We start from the raw sequence: 17,105 nt of genomic DNA, 5'->3' as shown, positions 1-17,105 counted from the left end.
AAAGTACGGCTCAGTAAACAACCAATGATTCTAAAGCCAGAACAGAAAGATACAGTTGGAAGATGAATGATTGTGTTTTTATGATGCGTAGTAAAACGACCCCCTCTTCTTCTTCTCTGTGTTGCTGTTGTTGTTGTTCGTGTGTGTGTGTGTGTGTGTGTGTGTGTGTGTGTGTGTGTGTGTGTGTGTGTGTGTGTGTGTGTGTGTGCCTTAGAAGTCAAATAATACATTAGCCATACTTAAAAAAAACATCTGAATTTCATTTAGAACTGAGATTCTAAGTTGTAAGCAGAAATCTTATGCACAGCCAGAAACATGTTTCCCCACTTTCACAATGCTGAGGTGACAAATCCACAACCCCCCAACAAATGGTTTATTACACGCAGGTGTGAAGGGCAAGCTTTACTTACACAGCCTCACACACACTAGATTTTTAAAGTTTTTGGGTACAGGGGTTTAGCCACAGATGCAACATCCACTTTTGATAAAGATCACGCCACCTGTTTATTTCTTAAGAAATTAAGCATCTTTATTAAGCTCTTATTTATACATGTCTAAACAATAATAGACACAGTGTGCTCTGTGACATTATAGTCTTCTACTTCTGCTTCCATCGGTTTGCATTTTAAACTCCCGGCCTTTCAGTTTGTTATGAACGACTTATATCACAAAATGTTAGAAATATAAAGTGAACCATGCGACTTTTTTAATTTTCTGTTTGATGGAAGGACTTAAGACACGAGTTATTTAAACAATTCTAAATGACAGTGTGATGGCCATAGTACTTTATGTGGGCCAAATGTGTTAAGGATAATGTTTATCAATGTAAAATTGCAAAGAATTTGTGGATAGAATATAACATTTTGTAAACAGTTACCTCAGAAGCTGTACTGGCAGTTCTATGTATGTAAGGTAAAACTATCCACAGTACTTCCACTTAAGTAACTAAACACATAAAGTCACCCTTACCAGTAATCCGCTGCTCCTTGAAAAAAGTAGCACAAACAGACAACTGACTGAGCAATGATAAGTAGAGCTACCCGAGGCCGATACTCAAGCAGAAGAAAATTAAAAGTTGTTGTTTTTGTGGCTCGAAAAATTAAAGAAAGTATGTTTAATAATTCAACAAGACCCGCACCTTCAACACATGTACATTCAAATTCTGGTACAGGCTCAACATTTTTGTTGTTCAATAGTTTTTATCCGTTCGAAAAAGTCATTTTACGGCTTTAATGCTTCCAGCTGATAAGGAGAATGAGTGCATTTCAAATGAGCGTCCAAAGGCTTTAAACATCTGCTTTGTCTGTAACGCCAGTATCAAACTACAGAGTATTGTTTTTACTAAAATTCAACATTTTCAGATGAAAATTTGGCTGCTTTTTGTTTTTTTCACTGTAACACCCACCTCAACGCCGTTTTTAGGATATTCTTGGTGATCCCACCTTTTTCATATTTAGGCTTTTGGCACTGAGGGTATCTAATACGCATGTTGTCACTGTTTTTGTACTACCAGCTGCGAGGGCTCTGCTTTGAGCAGTCTGTTTTTATTTTGTCTCGTGACTGTGTGTTTTTTTTTTTCAAACGAGATCCTCCTCAGTTTGATTTTGTTACCACAAACTTTGTGTGAAGTTCACAACAGAGGTAAAGAGATTTAAACACCCCAGTTTAAGGAGGCAGGCAGGGGTTGGACCACCTGCACAGGACAGGTGAAGCAGAGAGTGTCCGGGGAGATGTGCAACAGAAGCAGAGGGAACATTTTACAAGATGATTAATGGCACATTTAGGTGATTAAGGACTGTTGACAAGATTAAAAGACACGTCCGTCAGAGTTCAACAACATTACAGTTTGATTAAATAAAACTTTTTTAAACTACACAAGGGTCATTTTCTCCTCTGATAGTAAGCATATTAAACATGTCAAGAAAGAAAGAGTATAAAGAAAAATAGTAAACGTGTGTCTAATTAAACTCTTCCTGTGAACCTTATATCATCCTTTAATATGTTTGGTGTTACAAACTTGAAGAAGCACAGAAAAGATCATCAGGCATTAATCTAATCAGTTTTCAGCCTTCATTCATATTGAAAAGTTGAAATCTTCCCTGCTAGACCCAAGTGCAGCGTTTAACACCGTTGGCCATAACATTTATTACAGCTATTATTAAATGGAGAGTCCTCTTCACACGCTGAGGTTAATTATGAAGCTCCACAGGCTTCTGTGCAAAGACCAGTTTTGTTTACATTATACGTGCTTTAGAAGGCATAGCATAGCATACATTTTCACTGCTATGCATATTATACCCACTTTTATTGGTTAAACCGCCGGGATGTCTTAGACACATAATGAGCTTTAATTTTCTGCTTCTAAGTTCAGATAGAACCGAGGTTATTGTAACGGGGCGTAAAAATCTTAGAAACACTGTGGCTAGCACAGCACCGACAGAAGTTACAGAGTGTGTGTATAACTCTGTAACTTCTGTCGGTGCTGTGCTTTTTTGGAAATCGAATTTCCCATAGGAACCCACCCGAGGGATTAATAAAGTTCTATCTAAATCTAAATCTAATTTTCTGCTTCTAAGTTCAGATAGAACCGAGGTTATTGTAACGGGGCGTAAAAATCTTAGAAACACTGTGGCTAACAAGATCCTTACTCTGGATGGCATCGTCTTGAGCCGCCTGTTGTAGTGATTTGGTACATTATAAGTAAAATTGAAACATACAATCCCATAGCACAACATCAACATTTATTTATATACAAAAATAAAAATGCTTTTTCAGAAAAGAATTGTAACTTCACAATTCATCACCGGTTACGTGGGTACATTTTTTTTTTAAATGCACTAAATGTAGAATACATGGTTTGGTAAAATGCTGGTTACACGTTCTAAGAATGAAAAAATCAGTCTTTCAGAGAAAAAATTAGCAGCCACCTTTGTAACACTCTGCGACCAACCGTAGCGGTCTGATTTTCACCATGTCCAACCCTACCAGCTTGGTGTATGCCTCGGCGATGGCGTCAAAGACTTTCCTTTCCGATTTCAGTTCGTGCAAGAGAGTTTCCGCCACCATGCAGACTTTGACGTCGTCCATTTTGATGTTGCGAGCAATCAGCAGCCGTTGAATGGATGGAATGAAACGTGGGGTGAGGAGTCTTTTTCTGATGCTGTAATAATTTTCAGCGTAAAAGTCATCCTCCAACACTCGCGCACACTCGTGCTGTTTCTGGCGGGGTTGATCGGACATACAACCGTTGCATTCGTCAGTGAGGTACTTGTTGATTACTAGGTTGACAAGATGATACACCGCGGTTTTCACGGTATCGATGAACAAAGAAGATGCCCAACCGTCAAGCTCGTCCGCTTGCTGCTGCTGCTTTTCCAAGGGGCGATAGGAACCGCGCGTGTCAGGTAATATTGTGCCCTCGTCCGCAGAACTTTCCTCCTCCTCTGCAGGGTGGCGCAGGGCTGTAGAGGCCATACTTCTCTCTGTTGTTGAGCTAAAAAAAAAAAAAGGTTTGAAGGAATGAGACGCCGGTCTTCTTTTTAAAATAACAGAAGGGGAGCGTGATCTGGAAGTGGGTTGATCTTAAAGGTGCGGGTAGGTGTGGCAGCAATTTTCAAAAACCGTAGAGTTGGCCACTGTGTCTCTAGCAGCTGCAACTTTGGAAAAGAATGGTAATTCCCATCTGTTGGGCTTGAAATTCTCCATGAAAATGGCATCTTCCAGCCCTTCTGCTCAATCAACCATCAGAGTGACAGAACTTGGTACATATTTGGTACTTGGTACCAGGGATACTGAGCAATCTTTAGTCTCTGAAGATCCAGCCACGAACCCTACATTTGAAGATTGGAGTGAAGACGCACCGTATTCACCAGTGTCAGAGTGGAGCACACCCCCCTCACCACCACAACTGTGGACTATGGACACTGACAACGAGGAAGATCTACCTCATCCCGACATTGATGAGGTAGACTGGACATGGCCACCCTTCCAAGGCCCTGAGAGATTACCCGAACAGCTATGGGTTAATGATGAGGACTTACCTTATGTACCCATGTAACCGGTGATGAATTGTGAAGTTACAATTCTTCTCTGAAAAAGCATTTTTATTTTTGTATATAAATAAATGTTGATGTTGTGCTATGGGATTGTATGTTTCAATTTTACTTATAATGTACCAAATCACTACAACAGGCGGCTCAAGACGATGCCATCCAGAGTAAGGATCTTGTTAGCCACAGTGTTTCTAAGATTTTTACGCCCCGTTACAATAACCTCGGTTCTATCTGAACTTAGAAGCAGAAAATTAAAGCTCATTATGTGTCTAAGACATCCCGGCGGTTTAACCAATAAAAGTGGGTATAATATGCATAGCAGTGAAAATGTATGCTATGCTATGCCTTCTAAAGCACGTATAATGTAAACAAAACTGGTCTTTGCACAGAAGCCTGTGGAGCTTCATAATTAACCTCAGTGTGTGAAGAGGACTCTCCATTTAATAATAGCTGTAATAAATGTTATGGCCAACGGTGTTAAACGCTGCACTTGGGTCTAGCAGGGAAGATTTCAACTTTTCAATATGAATGAAGGCTGAAAACTGATTAGATTAATGCCTGATGATCTTTTCTGTGCTTCTTCAAGTTTGTAACACCAAACATATTAAAGGATGATATAAGGTTCACAGGAAGAGTTTAATTAGACACACGTTTACTATTTTTCTTTATACTCTTTCTTTCTTGACATGTTTAATATGCTTACTATCAGAGGAGAAAATGACCCTTGTGTAGTTTAAAAAAGTTTTATTTAATCAAACTGTAATGTTGTTGAACTCTGACGGACGTGTCTTTTAATCTTGTCAACAGTCCTTAATCACCTAAATGTGCCATTAATCATCTTGTAAAATGTTCCCTCTGCTTCTGTTGCACATCTCCCCGGACACTCTCTGCTTCACCTGTCCTGTGCAGGTGGTCCAACCCCTGCCTGCCTCCTTAAACTGGGGTGTTTAAATCTCTTTACCTCTGTTGTGAACTTCACACAAAGTTTGTGGTAACAAAATCAAACTGAGGAGGATCTCGTTTGAAAAAAAAAAACACACAGTCACGAGACAAAATAAAAACAGACTGCTCAAAGCAGAGCCCTCGCAGCTGGTAGTACAAAAACACAGTGACAACATGCGTATTAGATACCCTCAGTGCCAAAAGCCTAAATATGAAAAAGGTGGGATCACCAAGAATATCCTAAAAACGGCGTTGAGGTGGGTGTTACAGTGAAAAAAACAAAAAGCAGCCAAATTTTCATCTGAAAATGTTGAATTTTAGTAAAAACAATACTCTGTAGTTTGATACTGGCGTTACAGACAAAGCAGATGTTTAAAGCCTTTGGACGCTCATTTGAAATGCACTCATTCTCCTTATCAGCTGGAAACATTAAAGCCGTAAAATGACTTTTTCGAACGGATAAAAACTATTGAACAACAAAAATGTTGAGCCTGTACCAGAATTTGAATGTACATGTGTTGAAGGTGCGGGTCTTGTTGAATTATTAAACATACTTTCTTTAATTTTTCGAGCCACAAAAACAACAACTTTTAATTTTCTTCTGCTTGAGTATCGGCCTCGGGTAGCTCTACTTATCATTGCTCAGTCAGTTGTCTGTTTGTGCTACTTTTTTCAAGGAGCAGCGGATTACTGGTAAGGGTGACTTTATGTGTTTAGTTACTTAAGTGGAAGTACTGTGGATAGTTTTACCTTACATACATAGAACTGCCAGTACAGCTTCTGAGGTAACTGTTTACAAAATGTTATATTCTATCCACAAATTCTTTGCAATTTTACATTGATAAACATTATCCTTAACACATTTGGCCCACATAAAGTACTATGGCCATCACACTGTCATTTAGAATTGTTTAAATAACTCGTGTCTTAAGTCCTTCCATCAAACAGAAAATTAAAAAAGTCGCATGGTTCACTTTATATTTCTAACATTTTGTGATATAAGTCGTTCATAACAAACTGAAAGGCCGGGAGTTTAAAATGCAAACCGATGGAAGCAGAAGTAGAAGACTATAATGTCACAGAGCACACTGTGTCTATTATTGTTTAGACATGTATAAATAAGAGCTTAATAAAGATGCTTAATTTCTTAAGAAATAAACAGGTGGCGTGATCTTTATCAAAAGTGGATGTTGCATCTGTGGCTAAACCCCTGTACCCAAAAACTTTAAAAATCTAGTGTGTGTGAGGCTGTGTAAGTAAAGCTTGCCCTTCACACCCGCGTGTAACAAACCATTTGTTGGGGGGTTGTGGATTTGTCACCTCAGCATTGTGAAAGTGGGGAAACATGTTTCTGGCTGTGCATAAGATTTCTGCTTACAACTTAGAATCTCAGTTCTAAATGAAATTCAGATGTTTTTTTTAAGTATGGCTAATGTATTATTTGACTTCTAAGGCACACACACACACACACACACACACACACACACACACACACACACACACACACACACACACACACACACGAACAACAACAACAGCAACACAGAGAAGAAGAAGAGGGGGTCGTTTTACTACGCATCATAAAAACACAATCATTCATCTTCCAACTGTATCTTTCTGTTCTGGCTTTAGAATCATTGGTTGTTTACTGAGCCGTACTTTGGGAGTCATACTGTTGTGATACTGGGGGGAAAAGGGTAAGGTTTGATAGACTAAACCCTTACACACAAAACTTGAAAAACCTAAAGAGTGTGTGAGACTGCTAGCTGTGTTGTTCAGCAATAAACTCATCTACAAATGTGTTAGTAAAGAGTGACTTGTACTTCTGTCCCATTAAGCAATGGTTTAACAAATTTCACTGCAAACTATAAAAGGAATCTGGATTTAAATAGAACATAGTAGTGCAGGAAACACTAGTATAAGGTGTCTATGGAACAAATCTCCTTCAGCGTTCAAATGACCAAAGTGAGGCCTACAGGCGTTTCTCTCAGTTGGTTGTGTTCAGGGAAAAAGCAGCTAAATACACTGTGACTGCTCCACATTGTTAGTGAGTTAACTCTGGATATCTGTAGGTTTTGTCAAACTTGGAGTGAACAAAAGCAGAAAAACAGTAAAAGATGCAGACGGTGAAAGTCTGGTTTATTTCATGAACACAATGAAACATTTTACAGTCCACAGAGCAAAGCATACATGATAAATAGATACACATAACACGGACAGTGAGAAGTAAAACTCTTACCACATGTTATATTCTGTAAACTTAAAATAAACCACAGAAATTAGAGTTTAGTGTTTTAAAGTCATTATTAAAAACATGAGTCAACATTACTGAAGTGACACTTTAACGATGCTTCATATCACAGTCTTTATGATGATAAAACATGTTCTCTCATTAGTAGTTGTCTGCGCTGTCACTTGTCATGAAAATGTCCTGAGTCAGGGTTCCTCTTCAATTACCATTGATCATTAATAGGACGCACAAAAGATTTGTTACATTATCCCCATAAACAACACGCTTTTATAGAAATCATTGTGACACAGATATTTAGATTCTTGCTTCACAATGTGCACGAACTCAAAATCTTTAGCTTCATATTTATAAAGTATCGCAAAGAATACATTTATACCATTGTATGAGCTACACTTCTTGTAAAAAAACTGATTGGTAATGCGTTTGAGAAAAGCTCCTGCTGTGACCTTCCTTCTGTGAGGGCACACACACTCACGCACACACACACACTCACGCACACACACACACACACACACAGAGAGAGAGAGGGGGGAGATCATTAATACAAAGGATTGGAGCCGTTTTTGGATTTTCACTTGTTGTTGGTTTTAATATGAACAGTCACATGAAATTCATTCCAGTTTTTTTTTTTGCCTTTGCTTCAATTAAGATGTTTCTTTAAATCTACAACAGCTTCCTTTTCAAAAAAGTTTACTGACATAGTAAGGAAGTAGCTAGGGACCTCAGTAAGTATGAGCAACAATAGCTTAGGGACAGTTTCTACAATAAATAGGATTTCTTCATCTGCTGTTCGTCAAAAAGTGTCATTAAAACAATTCAGCAGACCCTCAGAGTGCGGATACAAACTGTTTTCAGCTGTAGAGGTAGAGGTACGCTTCATGTACTTATCAACATACAGTTTAGCGGAGTGGATTAGAGTGCATTGGTGCTTGGGCCTCTTTTATTTAGCACGGTTATACCATTGTGAATTTAGCTATACGAATATGCTCAAGAGTCTATCATATGTTTGACATGCAACTAAAAATTCGAAAATATATATTTTTTAAATCAGTAACTTTGCAAATTTAGAGGAATTGTTTTCGGACAACATATGTGTCACATGTTAAACAGGGTTTGAATAATCAGCACTGACATACAGACATTTATGCCCTGGGTATAACAGACATGCTTACTGTGTGAAAGGCCCTCGGATTTCTTGGAGCAGAGAAACACTCTGTATTGTTGCTTTTCTCTATTGTATAAGCAGCGCCCGACTGTCAGAAACGCTCTGTGCGGGTAGCAAAGTCGGCTCCAACGCACATTCAAGTGAAAAAATAAAAAGTTAAAACGATATACCTTGTGGCAGTTGTGAAGTGCTGAGGAAAATACTGTGTGTCTGATGGGGTGTTTTTATATAGGTGGGGCTACTTTCAGTTGACCTCTGAGATGTAGAGATAAAAGAGTGTGATGTAAGGAAGAAAGGTGGCAGGCCTTTGGAGACTCTGTTGGTCATGGTTTCTGCTGGCCTCTGACATGATAAGACTAGTTGCATTAAAGCCATTAACTGTTTGTGTATATACACCTTTGGGCTGGGATGCTCTTGATAAGGAGCCTCTTTTGTTTGCTTCATGACTTCTTTTGCAGACTGTTGGGAGCCTAGCTGCACCCCCTCTGTCTAACTGTTACAGAGTGTGGGAATATGTGTTTTTTAGAAGTATCACAGCTTATTTCTAAAAGAAATACATGTTGTTTGCGGTGCTCTATTTAAAACTATTGGTCTGTGAAACTTTTAGAAACGTGAAATGCCCCTAAAGTAGTTAAATCATCTATGTGTAATCAGCGAGTCTAACTGTTGCAGACTAGTAGATAATTATAAGACTAGTTGCATTAAAGCCACATGGTGGTTGATACAGCGCTATTGTGAATATGTACTTTTAGAAGTATCACAGTTTATTTCTAAAGGGATACATGTTGTTTGTGGTGCTCTATTTAAAAAAAAACTACTAGCCTGTGAAACTATTAGAAAAGTGAAATCTTCCTAAACTAGCTAAATTAAATGCTGTGTGGGAATACACGGTTTTTAAAAGTATCACTGTTTATTTCTAAAGGGATACCTGTTATTTGCGGACCTCTGTTTGAAAACTATTTGCTCCTAAATAGCACTGAAGAAAATGCAAAAGGCTCCTAACTGGTTAAAATACCCCTAAAGTAGTTAAATTAAATCACCTATGTCTAAATAACAGAACTCTGAGACCTATACAAACCTTTAAAAAGAGTGTGAAATGCCACTAAAGTAGTTAAAACATCTATGTGTAATCAGCGAGTCTAACTGTTGCAGACTAGTAGATAATTATAGGACTAGTTGCATTAAAGCCACATTGAGGTTGATACAGCTCTAGTGTGAATATGTACTTTTAGAAGTATCACAGTTTATTTCTAAAGGGATACATGTTGTTTGTGGTGCTCTATTTAAAAAAAAAAACTACTAGCCTGTGAAACTATTAGAAAAGTGAAATCTTCCTAAACTAGCTAAATTAAATGCTGTGTGGGAATACACGGTTTTTAAAAGTATCACTGTTTATTTCTAAAGGGATACATGTTATTTGCGGACCTCTGTTTGAAAACCATTTGCTCCTAAATAGCACTGAAGAAAATGCAAAAGACTCCTAACTAGTTAAAATACCCCTAAAGTAGTTAAATTAAATCACCTATGTCTAAATAACAGAACTCTGAGACCTATACAAACCTTTAAAAAGAGTTTAATTAAAACACATAATGGTTTCATTAAATAATACTCTATTAAACACATGTGAACTCATATGACCCCTGGACACACACGCACATGCAAAAAGTCCGTTCTCGCGCACGTGCACACGCACATGGACGCGGCGGGGGATAGGGAGGGGGGGAAATGCCCTCGGGGTGGGGGGTGGGGGGGAGAGGGGTGGGGGGGGTGGGAATGCCCTCGGGGTGTGGGGGGGGGCAAAAAAAAGTATAGGTATATTACTACTCACCTATATACGCACTGTGAAAGATACTTGTCTTTGAGTGAAGATTTAAGGTGATAAGACATATAAATAACTGCAACTTGAATCTGTACTGAAGCTCAGTATTTGACACAGAGTTCATGTTCACTGCTGTAATAGCTAATAATGATTAATATAATAACTATAATATTGGCCATATTATATTTACATTACCAAAGTGATATGACTTTAGTCTCATGAACAACATCAGCTAATTCTTATTTACTAACTAATCTTGAAATAATTGTTCAGTACAGAAATGAAGCCCAAAAATCATGTTTTACTGTCCTGTGGTCTCAGCCTCAGATACTTATCAAATCACACAAAGCTCTTGTAGAAACAAACAAACAAATGAACAAAATATGTTCTCCCTCATTTCTGTCAAACTAAGTTGTATGACACGTTTCCAGCGGTTAGTATCATGGTTGCTAGGCAACCTGGGAAGCGCAACGGAGACTAGACCGTCCCATACAGACAAACTTGCCGTTTATTTTGCAAATCGAGCTCAACACTGCCCCTAGCGTCCTGGAGCACTTCCGTTGTGTTTTGGAATTTGCATGTGTTTTTGAGTTTGCAAGTGTTTTGGAATTTGTACGTGTTTTGGCTTTTGCAAGTGTTTTGGAATTTGTACGTGTTTTGGAATTTGCATGTGTTTTTTAGTTTGCAAGTGTTTTGGGTTTTGCAAGTGTTTTGGAGTTTGTACGTGTTTTGGAATTTGCATGTGTTTTTTAGTTTGCAAGTGTTTTGGATTTTGCAAGTGTTTTGGAGTTTGTACGTGTTTTGGAGTTTGCACGTGTTTTGGAGTTTGCATGTGTTCTTTAGTTTGCAAGTGTTTTGGAATTTGCATGTGTTTTGGAATTTGCATGTGTTTTGGAGTTTGCAAGTGTTTTGGAGTTTGTACGTGCTTTGTCTCTAGGGGCCACCGTACTGACAGCTGCCATTACAATAACTGGCCTGCGTTACTTTTGTGAGGGATTATTTTGCCAGTCACCCGTTTATCTGAGCCACCACTGCCACCTACTGGCGAAACTAAATATCGCCCTAACATCACATCAGGTGGGAGCAAATGAGCTTTTTTGCTCTGTGCTATGATGCAAACTATTGTCACAACAATAGCAAAAAAAGATGATGGGGGGACCTTGTTCTTGATGCTCAAAATACTCAGGGTGCCACAACAACAGCTTGTTGACTGTGACAGACTTGGTCTCATGTTGTTTTCCTCTATTTGTGTGGATTGTAATGCAAAAACTAATATAAATATCATGTGCTTTGGAAACAGAGCTGGTAATAAAGCAAACTGTGAATACAAACAGCTACAGTCATTTGTCAATACAGTAATGGAATCATGAGCAGGTGACTGATCAGATGACTGTCACGTGGTTCAGTCAGCTGATGCTAGTGCTAACCAGCCGGACTGAAAGTGAATCCTGTGGCAGAGACGGATCTGACGGTCGGACAGGATGCCTTTCTCTGAGCTCTATTTTAATGTCGATAACGGCTACCTGGAGGGGCTGGTGAGAGGTTTTAAAGCTGGAATACTGTCGCAGGCGGATTATTTAAATCTCGTCCAGTGTGAGACGCTGGAAGGTGAGTTAAAATGGATAGCTAGCGGCTAATAGCTAGACGCCAGCTAGTTCCACAAGCTAGAGCTTAAAGCTAGTTAGCTGTTAAACGTTAGTTTCTGTTTTACTGTCGATATAAGTCGTCCCAATTTCTGTTATAATCTAGTCGCCAAGCTCAACATCGATAACTGCCACACGTTAAAGTGAAATAATTTAAGACTGTGTTCGTCAAGCTTGCTGTCATATGTCTGTATCCTGCGTAGCTAGCTTAAAGTAACCCAAGCAAGGGCCGGCTATATTGCTGTTTATTGCTCACTTCCCAGTTTTAAGGGAAGTGAAATTATAGTCAGAAGAGATTTTACAGTGTTCCTGTTAACATCGATGCTTCAAACAAATAACATTTTCTCTACCTTTTCTGTGACCATTCGGTTCATATCTTGCTAATTAATACTAGCTAACTGAGATTTTCTTATAGCAGACGCTTCTTGTGTTATGCTCACCTGCACGGAGCGGGCAGGGATGAATTCAGTTCAGTTACATTTCAGCGTCAAATTACAACAATCCCTTCAAGGTGTTTGATTAAAATTTATTTTCCAAGAGAGACTTATGAACGTGAGACAGATTAGGACACAACCAAGACCAGGTAGCCAAATTTCTAGTCAAGTTAGCAGTTGGGTTGAGAGACAGGAACAGCAACAAATGCAGGGGCACTGCAGCTGAAAGTTGGACCGCAAATCAGTTGAGAAATTGGTTTGAAAAGACAAAAAAATATCTTGTCAGTGAAATGCAAAATTCTATATAGAAAATAAAAGCTGCCGTACAACACTGCAAGTCTACATTTAACAATTTTTAAATAACCAAGTAAGGTAACATTATGGGGAAACCTTCATATTGCTTTTTGTTGTATTAGCCAGCATCTAAACAAAGAAACTATGTGTTTCTTTGTATGTTAATATAAAACTAGATTTATAGCCACACCTTTTTAGCAGTTCTAGTTTCAAACTTAATCCTTAGAATAATAGAGTCCTGACTAACTGTTTGTCCTTCAGACTTGAAGCTCCACCTGCAGAGCACAGACTATGGCAGCTTCTTGGCAAACGAGGCGTCTCCTCTCACCGTGTCCGTTATTGACGACAAGCTAAAGGAGAAGATGGTGGTGGAGTTTCGCCACATGAGAAACCAGTCATATGAACCGCTGGCCAGCTTCATGGACTTCATCACGTAAGCTAAACCTGTTGAGTTGAATTGAGTACGGACGTCTGTTAGCACAATTTCTGAATATCATATTATTTATTAATTTAAAATTTGGCACTGTCATGTAAATAACAGTAGACACTGCAGTACTTTGAAGTACTGTAAAGTATTTGCCCTTAATCGGTAAAGTAACATCTCTGTTCTATAAAGTATAACAGTGTAGAACATTTGTGACGATCCCTCCCCTCCTTCCTTTGGGCTTTAGCTACAGCTATATGATCGATAACGTCATCCTGCTGATCACGGGCACTCTGCACCAGCGGGCCATTTCTGAGCTGGTGCCCAAGTGTCACCCGCTGGGCAGCTTTGAACAGATGGAGGCGGTCAACATTGCGCAGACCCCCGCCGAGCTCTACAATGCCATCCTTGTGGACACACCACTGGGTGAATATCTGTATATGACTTTTTCATCATCATAATAATATTCAGGGGTTTTATGCAATAAGAACAGGCCCTCAAAAAAAGCTTTATCACTCCCCTAAATCTAAAACTCAAATTGGTTTTCACAACGGTGGCTCTCTGCCCTTTTAAAGTTTATTAATTTTCTTTCTTTGGTTTCCTGTTTTAAAAAAAAAAAAAAGAAAAAAAAAAAAAAGACGTGACTCGCTTATAGTTTGGCTGAAAGTTGTCACCCTCATTTGGTCAAGGTAACTCTCACACACCTTCAGTCGGTGTAGCGTTTAGCTTTCACTTTTCAAAGCAGTAACATAATGTTTGTCTGTATGCGACACATTTGTAGTGACATCTGTGTATCATACCAACCAGCAGGGGTGTAAAACCTGAATTGTGATGTCTTATGTTGAACAGGAGATGGTGCCAAAGCTGAGGAAAACACTAAATATTGATTTCTGTTTTGTTTTTTTGTTTTTCTCTTTTCAATAGCTGCGTTCTTCCAGGACTGCATATCTGAGCAGGACTTGGATGAAATGAACATTGAAATCATTCGTAACACCCTTTACAAGGTAGAGTTTATTAATAACTGAGCTAAGCTTTATTTATACAGTGCATGTCATTCCAGGTGAAATCACAATGTGTTGCAAAAAGCATAATCTGTCCACATAAGCAAGTGAATAAATAAAATGACAGCAAAAAAGGCAAAAATGTGACGGTAAAAGCTGAAACTCAGAAGTTAACTCAGTTAAAGAAACAGAAATTCAAAGACCATAATTACTCCAACAGAAGAAGAACAAGTCAAAAACCAATTAAAATTAAATAATTAAGATCAGCAGTAGTCGAGCACAATTGTTCCAACCTAAACATTAATACTGATAAATCAACATGTCGTTGTATAGATCTTTAATTAACTCTCTGGCAGTTGTGTTCTAGTAGACAACTGCAGATATTGTTGTAGCTCCTAATCTTTCCAGCGTTTGTCACAGAATAAACGGTTTTAATAGTCCTGTGGATGTCGGTCTGGAAGCTGAGGGCAGATAAGTTGTGATTCTGTGAGAAATTGTCAGACTTCTAGCTTTCACTTGAATAACCAGGAGGTATTAAGTTGCAAGTTACCAATGTCCTGTGAACATCCCGTTAGTCTGCCAGTCTGGCCAAATCATTATGGGCAGAGAAACACAGAATATGGTAAAGCATGTGGTATTTTCTGACAATTGATTTTGTATCAGTAAGAACAAGTTAACCAGTTTGTGCCCGTGGGAGTTGGAGATATTTTTAATATTTAATGGAAGCATTAAAAGTAGTTGTTATATATCTGTGAAGGTTCTCAGTCATCCAGGTCATCGTAGTCTAAGGAGCTTGGAAAGAATAGCGTCTGGACTTCTTTAAGTAGCTTGAAGACGTTTCACCTCTCATCCGAGAAGCTTCTTCAGTTCTAGGGTCAAATGGAGAGTCCCAGATTTAAACTCTGTGGGGGTTACCCACCGAGAGGGACAATGGACCCCCTAATGATCCTCTACCCAATCACATGAGCCAAGTTGTGAAAACGGGTGTCGGTCACAATTCACATGATCACATGATGGGGTGGGGCCAGGTTTCACAATGAGCTCACCCGAAACCTTGGCTGATTGTGACCTACACCCGTTTTCACACCTTGGCTCATGTGATTAGGTAGAGGATCATTAGGGGGTCCATTGTCCCTCTCGGTGGGTTACCCCCACAGAGCTTAAATCTGGGACTCTCCATTTGACCTTAGAACTGAAGAAGCTTCTCGGATGAGAGGTGAAACATCTTCAAGCTACTTAAAGAAGTCCAGACGCTTTTCTTTCCAAGCTCAGACTAGTTGTTACATAGTTTAAATTCAGAACTGGCGTGAAATTGTTATGTATTTATGTAAAGTTGTCATGTAAAATACGTTAAGTAGATTTTGTTCTCTCAGGCTTATCTGGAGGCTTTCTACAAGTTCTGCTCCAACTTGGGAGGAACGACTGCTGACACCATGTGTCCTATTCTGGAGGTGAGGCCTCAGTCTGATTTAGGAACGTGTCACTAGTCTTCCTTCTGGTTCTCTGGGAGGTCTTTTATCACTGAGCAGGTTTGCTCACGAAGACACTGAAGCATCTTTAACTTGACTCATCACTGTTCTTCTTCGCCTCTGTATCTGCAGTTTGAAGCTGACAGGAGAGCCTTCATCATCACCATCAACTCATTTGGCACAGAGCTGTCCAAAGAGGACCGTGCCAAACTCTTTCCCCACTGTGGCAAGCTTTACCCAGAAGGCCTTGCTCAGCTGGCCCGTGCCGATGACTATGAGCAGGTCAAGGCTGTAGCTGATTTTTACCCTGTAAGTTCAGAAATGGCCTGCAGAATTCCCCATAGAAACATCATTGAACTCATATGTTTCAAGTTGTTTTCACTTTCATCTTCCAGTTTGTGCTTTGGTGTCTGTCATTGTCCATCGAGGTTCAATCTTTCAGTTTAACGTCTGTGTTAAAGCATAAACTTGTTCTTGCATTTTCAGGAGTACAAGCTGCTGTTTGAGGGCGCCGGTAGCAACCCGGGAGATAAAACCCTGGAGGACCGTTTCTTTGAGCATGAGGTGAAGCACATGCATCCCTCACTCACAAAGAATACTCACTCAGAATATTTCATACAGCAGAATTTCTTACATGCCAGTAAAGCCAGTACAGTCACGACATGGTGTGAGTGTGGCTGCGTCTCACTGCAACACTACACACATCCAACTATTTGACTGTGTGAGAGCCTTAACCGCCTCACACAGGTTGTCCATATTATTATCCAAACACCTCACATCCCCATGATGATTGCTGGAACAGCTCCAGGTCTGAAGCCCGTCATTTCTCCAAGCCAGGAAAGTAAAAGGGGAGAAAAAAATCTGACTGTCCAACTAGAACACTCCGATATCAGGTTTTGAGAACCCCAGAAATGCTCAAAATAAAGCCATTTGTTACCATTATTCACATTCTTTTATTATGAATCATGCCGCTTAACTGTGCAGCACCCCACATTGTGCATTACGTGTTATACTCCAAAGGACAGTGAGGAAAAACACATAAACCAATATTAAACATGATACAAAGGTTGTTTCTTTCCACCTGGACGTAGCATTTCTCCCACTGAAAACGTCCAGATGAACAGAATCGACCTTTGGGGATTTACTTACCTGGATGATCAAGCATGCATCAAGACGATACTTATGGTTACTACAAAAGATATTCAACTATTATTAAAATATGACAAATTAACAATGGTAAAGTGTGGCGCATTATGAATGATGCGCATTGTGAAAACGTAGTGAGTACACATTGAGGTGTTCCCAGGCCACCCCAGGGAGATGATCCCTCCAGCGTGTCCTGGGTGTACCCCAGTGCCGCCTCCCGGTAGGACGTGCCTGGTCGGAACATCGTACCCAGAAGCGACTGCCTCAGCTGGGCTCTACCCTGTGCTAAAGAAGAGCCCATCCATCCTTTGGAGAAAGCTCTTTTCTTCCGCTTGTATCCGCGATTTTTTACCTTTAAAAGAACTAACAGTAATAGTCTTAACAAGCGATCAGGCCTAGATTAACAGAGTTATGTTGTTTCTCAACAATGAAGCTTCATCTTGTGGCAGACGCCTGCATAACATT

At 39.5% G+C, this 17,105-nt stretch overlaps 1 protein-coding gene across 1 annotated transcript in view; it reads left to right on the top strand.

Moving 5' to 3' along the window:
• Positions 1-11,624: 11,624 nt before the first annotated feature.
• atp6v0d1 (ATPase H+ transporting V0 subunit d1) overlaps positions 11,625-17,105 on the top strand; it is a 7,433-nt gene continuing 1,952 nt past the window's right edge. Inside the window, exons 1-7 of the mRNA XM_004576188.4 lie at positions 11,625-11,837; positions 12,862-13,033; positions 13,272-13,450; positions 13,949-14,028; positions 15,399-15,476; positions 15,627-15,803; positions 15,981-16,058. Of these exons, the coding sequence (XP_004576245.1) occupies positions 11,711-11,837; positions 12,862-13,033; positions 13,272-13,450; positions 13,949-14,028; positions 15,399-15,476; positions 15,627-15,803; positions 15,981-16,058 (891 nt within the window). The 5' untranslated portion in view covers positions 11,625-11,710. The remainder of the gene's footprint in view (positions 11,838-12,861; positions 13,034-13,271; positions 13,451-13,948; positions 14,029-15,398; positions 15,477-15,626; positions 15,804-15,980; positions 16,059-17,105) is intronic.

The sequence above is a fragment of the Maylandia zebra genome, linkage group LG1, assembly GCF_041146795.1.
Source record: "Maylandia zebra isolate NMK-2024a linkage group LG1, Mzebra_GT3a, whole genome shotgun sequence".
NCBI lineage: Eukaryota > Metazoa > Chordata > Actinopteri > Cichliformes > Cichlidae > Maylandia > Maylandia zebra.
Note: the sequence above shows the minus strand (reverse complement) of the source record. Positions and strands in the feature narration are given on the sequence as shown.